Source organism: Neofelis nebulosa, chromosome 2 (assembly GCF_028018385.1).
Source record: "Neofelis nebulosa isolate mNeoNeb1 chromosome 2, mNeoNeb1.pri, whole genome shotgun sequence".
Lineage (NCBI taxonomy): Eukaryota > Metazoa > Chordata > Mammalia > Carnivora > Felidae > Neofelis > Neofelis nebulosa.
In genome coordinates, this window is record NC_080783.1 from 197,120,532 (window position 1) to 197,132,744 (window position 12,213).

Consider the following 12,213-nt stretch of genomic DNA (forward strand, 5'->3'; position numbering starts at 1 on the left):
CCCCCCCCCCGCCCTCAAGCAACTTTGTACGTATTTAAGTAATATTATAATAAAATTATTCCAAAGGTATCCTTATGGCCCTCTCTCCTGGACAGTGTCCACAAAAAGGACATTTCCTTGATGCGGGGCCCATAGTCTGGGCCTGGTAAGTTTCCTTACTCGTGGCTGCTATCTAGACTTTTCATCCCCAGGTGGAGGGCTGCTGGGGGGGGAGTGGGAAACACAGGCTCTGAACAGCAGGTGAAATCATCAGGCCCTGCAGGAAAGGTGGTTACGGGGCCAAGGAGACAGGGAAGGTAGCAGCTTGGAAGCCCCTGCGCTGTCGTCTGACACTTGGGGAAACTGAGGCCCTGGGAGGGTGGGATTTCACTCCAGGTCTCCCGAATCCAGTATGCAGTGTTCTCACAGACCTTGCATTTTTATGAGCCTCCACTGTTCCCAGGAAGGACAGCAGTTCCAGCGTAAATCCGTCCTGATGGTTTTCACAATCTGATCATTTTTACAAGCAGGTTCCACTTATTGATGATGTGAAATAAGAGATCTCTCCCCTCTCAAACGCAGTTCAAAGCTCCCCACTGCCTCCCACCCAAACTGGATTAGCAAAACCCAGGAGGCGTTTTGGACTCTGGTTTAGATAAGCACAGGCCAGCTGTACCTTAGAACAGGTTATTGCTTGATGGCTCTGAGCTGGCACATTCCTTCCTCTCCCTTACCCTGCAGCATTCCCCGAGGGCCACCCACACCCACCTTCACACACACCCCGTGGCCATGAGAGGCCTGAGCACCAGCCAGTAAGATCTGCTTCTCTTCTAACTCTGCGCGTGACTGTGGACAAGTTCCTCACCTTGCTGAGCCTCGGTTTCCTCAGATTTGTAAAGCGGGGGTGCCCATCACCCTCCTTGCGGAGGTTGTCATGATGCTGCAGAAAATGTAACTCGCCTTCTCCCCGTCCTTGCCTGTCCCTTCTCCACCAAGTTCATGGAGTCAAAGGCTTTGCCAAAAGAACAGCCATTTCCTGTTTTAAATGATGGCTGGGTCAGGGGTTTCCAGGTGCTGGACTGGGACAGCTTCGCACTGTGGGTAGAGACCTTCCGGAGGACAGGGAAGAGTCAAGGAAGATGCAGTGTGGAACAGACAACCTCTTGGGAGTGTCTCCCTCCTTTGTCTTACCCAGAGGCCCATGGGGGGACATTAGAGGGACTTGGGGCAGAAGCAGGAATAACAAGGGCGGATAAGCTTCTTCTGCGGCCACTTCCATCCGTGTCACTGTCAGTCAGCACTGTCCTCAGCACCCAGGCCGGGGCCCTCAGAGACAGTGGAAGCTCCTGAGAGCTTCCAGGTGAGCAGGTGAAAAGCTGCCAGTCCTCCCAGTCCTCGGAGTGTCGCTTCTACATGCAAAATCTTCACCTGCCCCTGCTGCCCCACCCTGCCAGGCCAGCTCAGATGTCATCCCCAGAAATCCCCAAACACCAGCAGCTGTCTAGCCAGGGCTCACTGGTCATAAGGGATTTAGATACACCGGGGCCATGTCAAATAATAACAGTAGCAATTACACTCACTGGTACTTAGTATGCACTGGGCAAAGTTTGAAGCATTGGACATATATTGATTCATTTAATCCCCACATCCATCCTATATGTTGGTTGCTGTCATTTCCCTCATTTTACGTATGAGAAAATCAGGCACAGAGAGGTTAAGTGACTTGCCCAATGTCATGCCACCAGCAACTTAAATTCACTGATGTGAGAACAAGCAGGAAATCAAACCTGCCCGGAAGATGGAGATCCAAAGTCAGGAACCGAGTCTGACACAGGCTCTGTCTAGGTCTTCTCTGTCCGCCTCTGCTTCTGTCTGCCTCTGTCCTGCTTGTGTGTGGCCCAACACACGTCCCTACCCCTGGGCCACGGGCTCTTCCAGGCTCCTGAACTGGACCTCTTCCTAATTCACGGACTGGAAAATCTGATTGGAGAGTCAGCCGGTGGTGTGCTGGCAAATGTTTAGCAACGGGCTCCTCCAGGAAAGAGAAAGCCCAGATTTGTAGCCTTTGCCAGTTTCTGTTGTAGAAACCCCACCATGGCCGATTCAACACCACCACATTCACCGAATGTGGAGTCGGCCACGTGTGTGTGGTGTGCACAACCCACTCATGAACCAGGACAGCCAACGCATCCCGCTGGCACCATCGCTACCATCGGTCTAAGACTTCAACGGCTGAGTCAAATGTCCGCTGCTGGCCACTCGGTTGTGGCTGGGATCGGGTCAAGTGATGCAAACATGGCCGCCAGAGCTCACCCCTTAGCACAGCAGGCTGTGGGAGGTCAATTTCTGAGAACGCCTTGAGGCCCGTGAGGTTACCGAAGACAGGTTCCTGGCTACTCCATATCCATTTACCCCTCCTCATGTCAACACATCTGGTTTCCTTTTGGGGAGATGTACTACAGATTGGGGTTTCACCTGATGCTCCAGGCCTAGAGCATGGGCTATAGGTCTAAGCCAATCAAGTATAGACATTCTGGTCATGGTGATTGGTTCAGGGATGGGACCTACCCCAGTCCCAACCAGCAAGACCCAGATATTTGCTGGGGCTTCTAGAAGAGAGAGAGGCTTGACTGCAGGAAACCCGGCGGGGAGCCTGTGAGGCTGGAGCTGCTGACCCCCCAGGAGCCTGAGGGTGAAACCAGCTCTTAGAACAAAGCAAAGTGGAGAGCTGGAGACACAACAGTGAGCCCTGAGGCTGGCCTGACTCCCGCACTGTCCTGTTATGAAAGCCAAAAAATCCTTGTTTGGGTTGGACTTTCTACACTTGCAGCCACGTCTTGACTCACAAGGCCTGTGAGGGCTCAGAGTGAATTCCTGAAGGTGAGCTCCATGGTGACTCTTGGTAGAGTCACTTCTGTCTCACTCAGAATGCCCCACAGAGGACCAGCCTTGATAAACTCTGGGGTCATTAATTCCTGCATTTCCCTCCTCCACAATCAAAACATTGACCCACGTGGGGAAAGTGGATTGAAGGGGACTTCTTGGTTCCTTCAATCACGGGAATCGTGTCCCAGTCAGGGCACTTGCGGTGGACCCCCGAAGATAGGCAGGGTACTGGGATGTGGCCACCCCCCCACCTGGGAGCGGGGGCTGTGAACCCCACTGGACCCCACACATCCAAAAAGGCTTCATTCAGAATGAGACAAACCTGGGTGAGACGTGTGTTCCTGCCACTTAATTACAGCATGATCCTCGGCAAAAACAACAACAACAACAACAACAACAACAAAAAAAAAAAAAAAAACAGGAACAAAAAAAAACCCCTCTTGGTTTTCTGCCTCCTTCATAGGGGGCCACAGGGTGCCAGACACCGAGCACTTGGCTCAGCAGCTGGGGTGAGGCCAGCCCACGGGAAGGGGCCATTTCCCTCCTTCCCCAAGTCTGGGGGGCGGGGGAGGGGAGAGGAGCAACGGAAAAGTGCCCCCCAGCCCCGCCCTCGCACGGAGCACGCTAGACACGACCGCCACCCAGGTGCAGGTACAGTTTATTCTTCACAACAGAGATATACAAAGAGCAGAGGGTTTGGAATTCTTTGTCTCTCGCCCCATGTAGTGTCTTCCCCCACACTGGATTTTTATTTTGCTCCCCACCCCTTCTCTTAAATAGAATGCAAACCTGTTTCCTGAAGCATCGAGGGGCACCTGCCCTCACCTCCCTGCCACCAAGATGCAGACTGAGAAGCCGACAGACTGTTTTCTCTTTTTTAATAAGGTAACTAGTTCTAAATATGGTGGCCTGGAGGTCCCATAGAAAAAAGCAAATGGGGTGTTAACAGTATGTATGACAGCGTATTTACAGGGTAGTAACATGCGGACAAAAAGCTACAATACTGAGTATCCGACGACGCAAGTCAAACAAAGGGGTGGGGGCTGGGGCAGAGAACCCCATGGGAAAAAAAACCCCAGGAAACGTTAAACTGGTAAATCAATGGCGAGTTAAGGCTTAAAAAGTGTATAAAAATAACACAGTTAATATTCAAAACGGAACTCCAGATACAGAATATATAGATGAGTTTCTGTCTAGTTTTTTTTTTTTTTTTTTTCCCCGGGGGATGAAGGGGGGCCTCTCCGGGCTCTGTACATAGTTCCTATATACATGGACACGCATGGCTTTCAGATCGGGGTGTGTCTGTGGGGGCTGAGGGCAGGGTCTGCTCCTGGGACCCTCCTCCCCAAGGATCCCTTCCCTGCCGAGGGGCCTAGGGCCTGGACTGGGGATTCCCCCCTTCATGACAGGGAAGACACATAACCCCTCCCTGGGCACTGCCCCATCTGGAGGAAATTCTGGAGTGGGGGGGTCCTAAGCCTAGGCCCACTCCCTCCCCACCCCCTTGCCCACAGTCTGGGATGGTGGGAGAGGTAGCCAATAGGTTTCCTGGCCAGCACCGAGGTAGACTGGGGTGGTCTTCAGGGCATTGGAGGGCCAGGTCTTACCCAGCCCACCCTCACCCCATTTCCCTGGGCCTGTGCCCAGCCCAGCCCAACGTTGCACCCTTTGGTCCTGCGGATCTCCCAGCCCCTCTCCTGTTTTGCCTCCTGAAGCCTGGGCAGCCCCAGGAGCTGCCTCATCCCTCTGCTCAGTAATGCCCAGGGTGTAGCCCGAGAGGTTGGAGCTGGGCACCTAGGGGTGAGTGGCTCACTCCAGATGCTTCCTGTCCCCTCCCACCTGGGGGGGGGGGTCCCCTTTGCAGTCCAGAAACCCAGGCCTGAGCCTTCCCTCAAGACCTGAGGCTGTGGCAAGAGAAGGTCCCACGCTGCCCTCTGGTTCTCTGTGTCCATCTGTCCGATTCTTTTAATTTCTCGGTCTTAGCAGCACCAACTTCTTGGCCAATAAATATCTTTTTTGTTATTTCCAAAACAAACTTAAAAACAAAAACAGTGAAGCAAGTGGAGGGTGGGGAACAAAAAGAAACCCAACAGAGAGGTTCAAAGTGCTCTGAGATCGTCTTTGGATGCCACCAAAACAGTCCAGAATCTTGCAGTTGGCCTGGCCGCCCCCGGAGCTGGACCGGTCAGGGCTTCTGCAGCCCAGGCTTTCTGGAAGGTCAGGAAGGTCATGAGAGAGCTCGGCTGTTCCTGGAGGGCCCCTGGAGGAAGCTGGGGCCTGGTGCTGCCTGGGTCTGTGTCTGCCAGTGGGCAGGGTGGGGCGGCGCCTTGGGTCGGCTCAGATGAGGGAAATTCGCACCGGGATGCCGGGGGACTCCGTCCTCTGGGGCGAGTGATGGCTCACCAGGTGCTCCACCACCGTGTGTTTGGACATGTGCTTCATCAGGTAGGTCTCCTGTGGGCAGGGGTGAGATTCAGAACATGCAACCCTTGGCAAGACACGCAGGGGAGGCTGCAGTTCCCACAAGTGGCCACAGGAGGGCTCCGTGGTAGGTGGGCCAGCTGGTGGCGAGCAGCCTGGCTCTAGGCCATCAGGTGGGCAGTGAGCATCGGTTCTAGCGATGATGCTGCAGTGCCGCCACCTGTGGGTGCTGGCCCATTTACCAGACTGTGAGCCCACAGCATGCCAGCTGGAGAGCTGGCACGCACCAGGCTCGTCCCTCGGAAGTGCCCACCTGGACCTCCTGAGGGCCAGGCCAACTGGCTGCACCTCAGCCTGCCTGGGGGATCGAGCACAGCCGCCCCCATCTGGCCGGTGCTCCAGCGAGGGAGAAGCAGGAGGCCTTGGTCTGAGCTGGGTCCTGCCACCTCGTAGCAGTGGAACCTCAGATACGTCATCTCGTATGTCCAAGCCTCCTCTTGAAGGAACCACCTCAAAGGGTCGCTATGGCAGATAGAGCTCCCAGCACACGGTAAGGGTCAAGGGGACTGTTCCTCCCCCAGTCTCTACTCTGGATTCCAGGCGGTGGTGGGAGCCCCGGCCTCTGCAACCCCACCCCCCCACGCAATCCTCCCTTGGGAAGAAGCTGGACCTGATAGGACCGGTGACTTGGGGAAGCACAAACTGGGCATGCTCGGCTCGTCCCCTGACTGTCCCCACGGCTCTGCCGAGTCTGACCTGAGGCAGCCACAACTGGGCGCATGAGGGGACCCACGGGCTCACCTGCAGGCCCCGAGGCCCTCACACTCAGGTGGAAGGAAGTGGGAATACCTGGTGAGCCACCACTCGCCCCACAGGACAGTCCCCCGGTCTCAAACATCACCTTGCTCAGAATCAGTCATGTAAAGGAAGCCCTCAAATGCGGTGGCAACAGGCTATCAAACACCACCAGAGGGAAAGCCTCAGCAGCATGCAAACTAGGAAACTACTCTTCAGTGAATACACTGCAAAGAAAAAAACGACCCGGGTGGGGGCAGGGGCACAGGGTGGGGATCAACAGACTAAAAGATATACTGACAGGGTACAATGTAGGGATCTTCCTTGGATCTTGATTACAAAATCAAATTGGAAGTAAACAAAATGCTGGCCTAATTCAGGAGACAGAAAATGTGAACGCTGACCGGGTAGCTGATGGTACCAAGGACATAAGGGAATTGTAAAGATACCGTGGACATGTTAAAAAAGAGGAGTCCTGATGTTTAGAGACAGAGTGAAAATTTTCAGATGAAACAACATAATGTCTACAGAGACATTATAGGGACAGAAAACAGGGATATGGATGAGCCAAGATTGGTTGATGGTTCTGGGGGCTAATGGGAACGTGGGGGTTCACTCTTCTAAAATGTTTCTTTTATGTATTAAAGTCGTTTAAAATTCAATCCATTAAAATGTTTTTTGGGTTTTTTTCCTTTAAAGGTTTGTCACTGGGGCGCCTGGGTGGCTCAGTCGGTTAAGCGTCCAACTCTTGATCTCGGCTCAGGTCATGATCTCACGCTTCATGAATTTGAGCCCCGAGTCAGGCTCTGTGCTGACAGCACGGAGCCTGCTAAGGATTCTCTCTCTCTCTCCCTCTCTGCCCCTCCCCTGCTCGCTTGCATGTGCATTCTCACGTGCTCTCTCTCGCTCTCAAAAAAATAAAATAAACATTAAAAAAAAAAAAAAAAAGATGTCAGGGTACCTGACTAGCCCAGTCAGTAAAGCATGTGACTCTTGATCTCAGGGTCCTGAGTTCAAGCCCCACATTGGGCATGGAGCCTACTTAAAAAAATATCATGCCAACTACACTTTACTTAAAAATAAATTTAAAATAAAGGTAATTATTCTTGTTCTAGAAAGTCCAGTCAGGCCCAGTTCTAGAGAGTCCAGTCACCGCAAGACAGGTGGACTGGGACACCCCCACTGCCCCCAGAATTCAGACAGACTCCATCTAGAATCTCAGTCATGGACGCCTGTGGTCCCTCCCCTGGGAGCAGATGTGAGGAGGTGGGTGTCCAGAACTTGAGGCCGACGCCGGCCGGCTGAGTGGGGTTCCTAGGTCTCTGGGGTGCCCTGCCTCTCCCCTTGGGGCCCTTTCCCTGCAGGTTCTGCCCTCTGTCTTTCAACTCTCCTCTGCCCTTTGAACTCCAGGGAGGGAGCAGTGTCATGAACCCAGTGCTCAGCAACCACAGGCCTGGCTGGCACCTGCCATACTCCTCACCACCCGACGTGTGCCCCCTCCAGTCAGTGACCTCTCAAAAATATCCTCCCGGACAGTCCCCTCCCCCCAGTGGCTTCCCATTCTACCTGGCAAATATCCAAACTCCCTAACAAGGCCCCACAGCCCCGTGTGACCTAATCCTCTTTCAGTTCCTGGAAACTGCCACGCTTGTTCCACCTCAGGGTGTGCTCCTGCTTCGAAGTTTCTCACCCTCCTTAGCCTTCAAGGCTTCATTGAAATATTACCCCCTCCCCTGACCTACCCAGACCTACGTCCCTTTCCCAATTCTGTTCTAGCCTCCCTGCTGCTTTATCAACCTATGTTTCCTTCAGACCAGTGGTTCTCAGGCAGAGGTGACTTCACCGCCTGCCCCGGGACACTTGGCAACGTCTGGCATTTTGGGTTGTCACAGCCTGGGGAGGGACAGCTAGTGCACAGAGGCCAAGGATGTATCTAACATCCTACAATGCACCAAACAGTCCCCGAGCACAAAGGTACCCTGCCCAAATGTTAACATGCACCGAGGATGAGAAACCCTGCTTACAGCAATTACCATAATTTGTCATTCCATATTTATTTGTTGGTTACTTGTTTAATATCTGTCTCCAGCAGTAGAGTCCAATCTCCCTGGGGGCAGAGAATATGTCTGTTTGATTCATCCTGACTCCCAATAGCCTGGCACAAGTGTTCAGTAAACACTGAGAGAATAAATCATTGTATTAGCGGATGTTTATTAGGCACTGGCTCTGCTGGCCAACAGCCCTGTGAGTTGAGAACTGTTACCTCGTCATTTTACAGATGAGGAAATTGAGGCTCAGTGATCTCTGTCTGGATTTGCATGGGGGTCTATTAACCAGAATATCTGATTAGCTGGAGACGCACACACACTCAGGTGATTTGTCCAGCCTCCCTCTTCTTGCTGAAAGGCCCTTGCTTAGGGAAATTCCCACCCAGGGACAGAGGGTTGGATGAGATGACCTTTCTGGTACTGCTCAGGCCTTTCCTGAAATGATGAAGCTCTGGGCCGAGCCACTGCGCCCTCTCGTGGCCACGATGGGGGTTGTAGCTTGCCCAGCGGGGAAGGCCCTTCCCCAGCTCTGGCTCTGGAGAGCAGGGTGCCTGGCCCCCCACCACTGCCTTCAGTGTTCCGGGGCCTGGAGGAAACCAGGCGGCTACAGGCCGCCAAGAGGCTGGAGGCTCGGCCCAGGGCAGCCAGAAACAGAACTGGGGAGCCGAAACCCTGGCTCTGCCACTCATCGTGATCTCAGGGAGTCACTTCCCCTCTCTGGGCCTCGGTTTCCTTGTCTGTAAAGTGGGGAGAATCAAGATGGCTGAGGCCACGGGAGAGGAAGAGGTCCCCCGAGGACCCCAGGCACTCACCGAGGTGTAGGCCCGCCCGCACATGCTGCAGCAGTAGGCCTTGGCGTGCTTGATGGCGTGGGCGGAGAGGTGGATCTGCAGGGACGCGGAGTCCGAGTAGGCCCGGTAGCAGTTGGGACACTTGTAGGGCTTGTCCTTGTTGTGCTGGCGCTGGTGAGACTGTGGGGAGCACAGAGGGGTCAGGGGCCAGCCAGGGCTCCCCCCAGCCCCACCCCGGCTTGGGCTCCCTTTGCAGGGGGCCAGGCAGGCAAGGGGCAGGCGGGCACTCACCTGGAGGTTGGAGAGCTGAGTGAAAGCCTTTTCGCAGCCAGGATGTGGGCACTTGTAGGGTCTGTCGCCTGTGTGGATTCTGCAATGGGCAGTGAGGTGGAGTCCCTGACAGATACCGTGGGCCGGCTCCGGCCCCCCAGGCCCTTGGATGGCCTGCACCATATATCTGACTCCCAAGCCGCCCTGTCTCCACTCCATACACTCCCCAGAGAGCCCCAGGCAAGAGCCGGGGACTTCACAGGTAGCCCCTTCTCCTTCCTTCTCTGGCCTCCCATTGCCGGTCTGTAACCAGAGCCCTCCTGCTCCCCACAGCTCCCTGCTGAACCCCGCCCACCGCCAGCGCCCACTCAGAGACCCGGCCCAGCCCCCCAGCCTCAGGGGCCCGCGTTGACTGCTTTCTGCCCCTCTCTTCTTAAAAACCCACCTACAGACCACCACTGAAAGAACACAGATCCACAGCTTTGCCAGGAACGTGCCTGTCCACTCTGCCTCTTGCCTTCAGAAGGAAATGTCTCTGACTGGCCCCCGACTTCTGTCCCCTGCCCTGTCCCCACATCAGATTCATGTCTGGGATGGCTACCTGGTCACCCCCAGCTACCGAGAGAATGCAGGACGGGGAGGCCCGGCAGTTCAGCCCTCTCTGTCCTTCCTGTGAACCCTCTGTCCCCTCCCACTCCTGGGTTCTCATCCTGGCTGCACCAGCTACTAGCTGGGCGACCCTGGGAAAAATCACTGAGCCTCGGTTTCCTCATCTGCAAAATGAGCATAAAAATATGACCTCACTTCACTTTGTGAAGATTACGTTAGATAATAGGTGTTAAGGGGTTTGGCCAAGTGTTGGCACAAAGTCCGCACTCAGTCAACACTTGCCAGTATTACCATCATTCATTCATTCATTCATTCATTCACTCAACATTCATTACGCTGGGTAGCCCTGTGCCAGGCACCACGCTTGGTACTTAGAATGAACAAAACAGACAAAAAACCACTGCTTCATGGAAACAAACAACAAACATGAAATAAGTAAGTAAATCCCACATAGAAGGTAATAAGTGCTGTGAAAAGACAGAGAATAAGGTGGGGGGGGAGCACGGATGCCGGGGGGGGGGTGCGGATTCAGTTTTAAACACGAGGTCAGGGTGGGCCTCACTGAGCAGGTGACTCCAGACTGATGACTCAAAGGTGGACGGCTGGATTTTCTGTTCAGGTCAGTGGTGCTGCTCGTGCCTGCCTGACAGCCCAGGGGGCCCAGGTGAGGACGGAGGTGGGCCCGGACAGGTGCGCAGACGCCCCAGAGCCCCATCTTCCGTGCAAGCCCTCCGCCATCAGCCTGAGCTTGTCTTCAGTCACCTGTTCTGGCAAATCCTCTCCACCAAGTAGGTGGGCCGTGAAATGCTGGCCGTCCTGAACGCTATTTGCCTAATTTGCCACCAAGCATCAAGGGAAGGGAGAACCCAGCCCTGGCCACACAGTGTCCCTAATGCCCCAGGCCACCTCACCGAGGCGGCTTGCTCTGCCCATCAACTCATCAAACAAACTAAGGTCCCTGTCCCAGCAGGCCCCATGCTGGATAGGCTTGAATAAACAACATTCCCCGCCATCAGGAAGACATTGGCTGCCCACCATGAACACGGGAAGAGTCCAGATTCCTTAGTGTGTCATTCAAGGCCCTTCATCGTGTGCTCTGGCCTCACCTCCCTGCTCCTATGCAGCCTACATCCTGGTCCAAGATCCATTTCTCACCCGGCAACCTTGTCTGACTAATGATTCTGCCCACCAAACCTGTGATCCGGATGCATCCTCAGTACAGGGGCCACTCCCCCCCCTCCCCTCCCCGCCCACCATCTCCTCTACGCAACAGGGAGGAGGGCAAGCACAGGGCCCAGGCTCAGATGCCAAGGCCAGAGCCAGTTCACAGGCTGCACAGAAACCTGCCAAGTGGAGCTGGTTGGCCCGATTTTGAGAACCCCATTCTACCTGCACATTTCTGGGTATCATGTATCTGGAGACATCATTCCAACCATGGCACCCTGTCCCTACAATGGAAGGACCTTAAGGGCCATCTGGACTGACACAACCCCTCCGTTCCATCCTCCCCTCACCCCCTCCAGGGCTGGGGAATTCATTCAGTTGGGGTCAGGTGGCAGAGGGGACTAAGGGACCCCAGGCCATGTGCTGATTTTGTCTTAACCCCTCCAGGGCTCACCCCAGAGTCCTTGCCTCCCACCGCTCCTCTCCCCCGCCCCCAGCCTCTGGCCCCACCAGCCTCCCCGACTCCACTAGACTCCAAGCTCCTCCCTTTATCCAGGCTGCCCCCTCTTCCGGGCACACTCTTCCCCGGCTAATACCCGGTGAAAACCCACACTCCTGTTCTCAGCGTAAAAGCCCCTGATTGGGCGGCTTTCCCTGAGCCCCCACACCAGGCCTGGGCCCTGCAGCCCACCCCCAAGCAATGTGTATTTTGTCACTGCCTAGTCACTGTTTCCTGGGCTGCCTCCTGAGGGCAAGGGCTCCCCTGGTCTTGTTCACCAGCATCACCCCAGGGCCCAGCCAAGAGGACCCTGTACATAGGCAGGGACTGAATCAAAGAGGGTTTTCTCTCTGATGTCGGTCACTGGCAACAGTAATATGCTCAACATAGCCAATGACGTCCATCCTCAGATATAGGATGCAAGTATTTGTTGACTGACTGCACCCTCCAAAGGTCCTTCCTCAGGGCCCCAGCCAAGCCCTCTGGAGTGGGAAAGCCCCCTGTGGCCTCCCAGTCCCAGTACCACAGCTGCCTGGCCTCCTCCCTGGACTCCCAGCAGCAGCCTCTCCCTTCCTGGCCTCCACCACAGCAGCAGCGCAGGGATCTGACCTCGTCATGGCCCTGCCTGGCGACCTCTACTGTCTCCCCCTTTTCCAGGACAGAGTCCAAACCCTGTGACCCAGCATTCAAGGCCTTGGTTTCCAAAGCCTCCCCCTCCACCACTGCTCTCCCTGGCAGGGAGTCTTTCCGA

General features: G+C 54.9%; 1 protein-coding gene across 3 annotated transcripts in view; it reads right to left on the reverse strand.

Annotated features, from left to right (window-relative positions):
- Positions 1 to 3,726: 3,726 nt before the first annotated feature.
- The window catches only part of ZNF362 (zinc finger protein 362), a 39,898-nt gene continuing 31,411 nt past the window's right edge, over positions 3,727 to 12,213 (reverse strand). For all 3 annotated transcript variants that reach the window (XM_058718171.1, XM_058718170.1, XM_058718172.1), the window contains 3 exons: positions 9,212 to 9,290; positions 8,942 to 9,100; positions 3,727 to 5,319 (listed from right to left, as the gene is read on the reverse strand). In XM_058718171.1, coding sequence (XP_058574154.1) covers positions 5,203 to 5,319; positions 8,942 to 9,100; positions 9,212 to 9,290 — 355 coding nt within the window. In that variant the 3' untranslated portion in view covers positions 3,727 to 5,202. The remainder of the gene's footprint in view (positions 5,320 to 8,941; positions 9,101 to 9,211; positions 9,291 to 12,213) is intronic.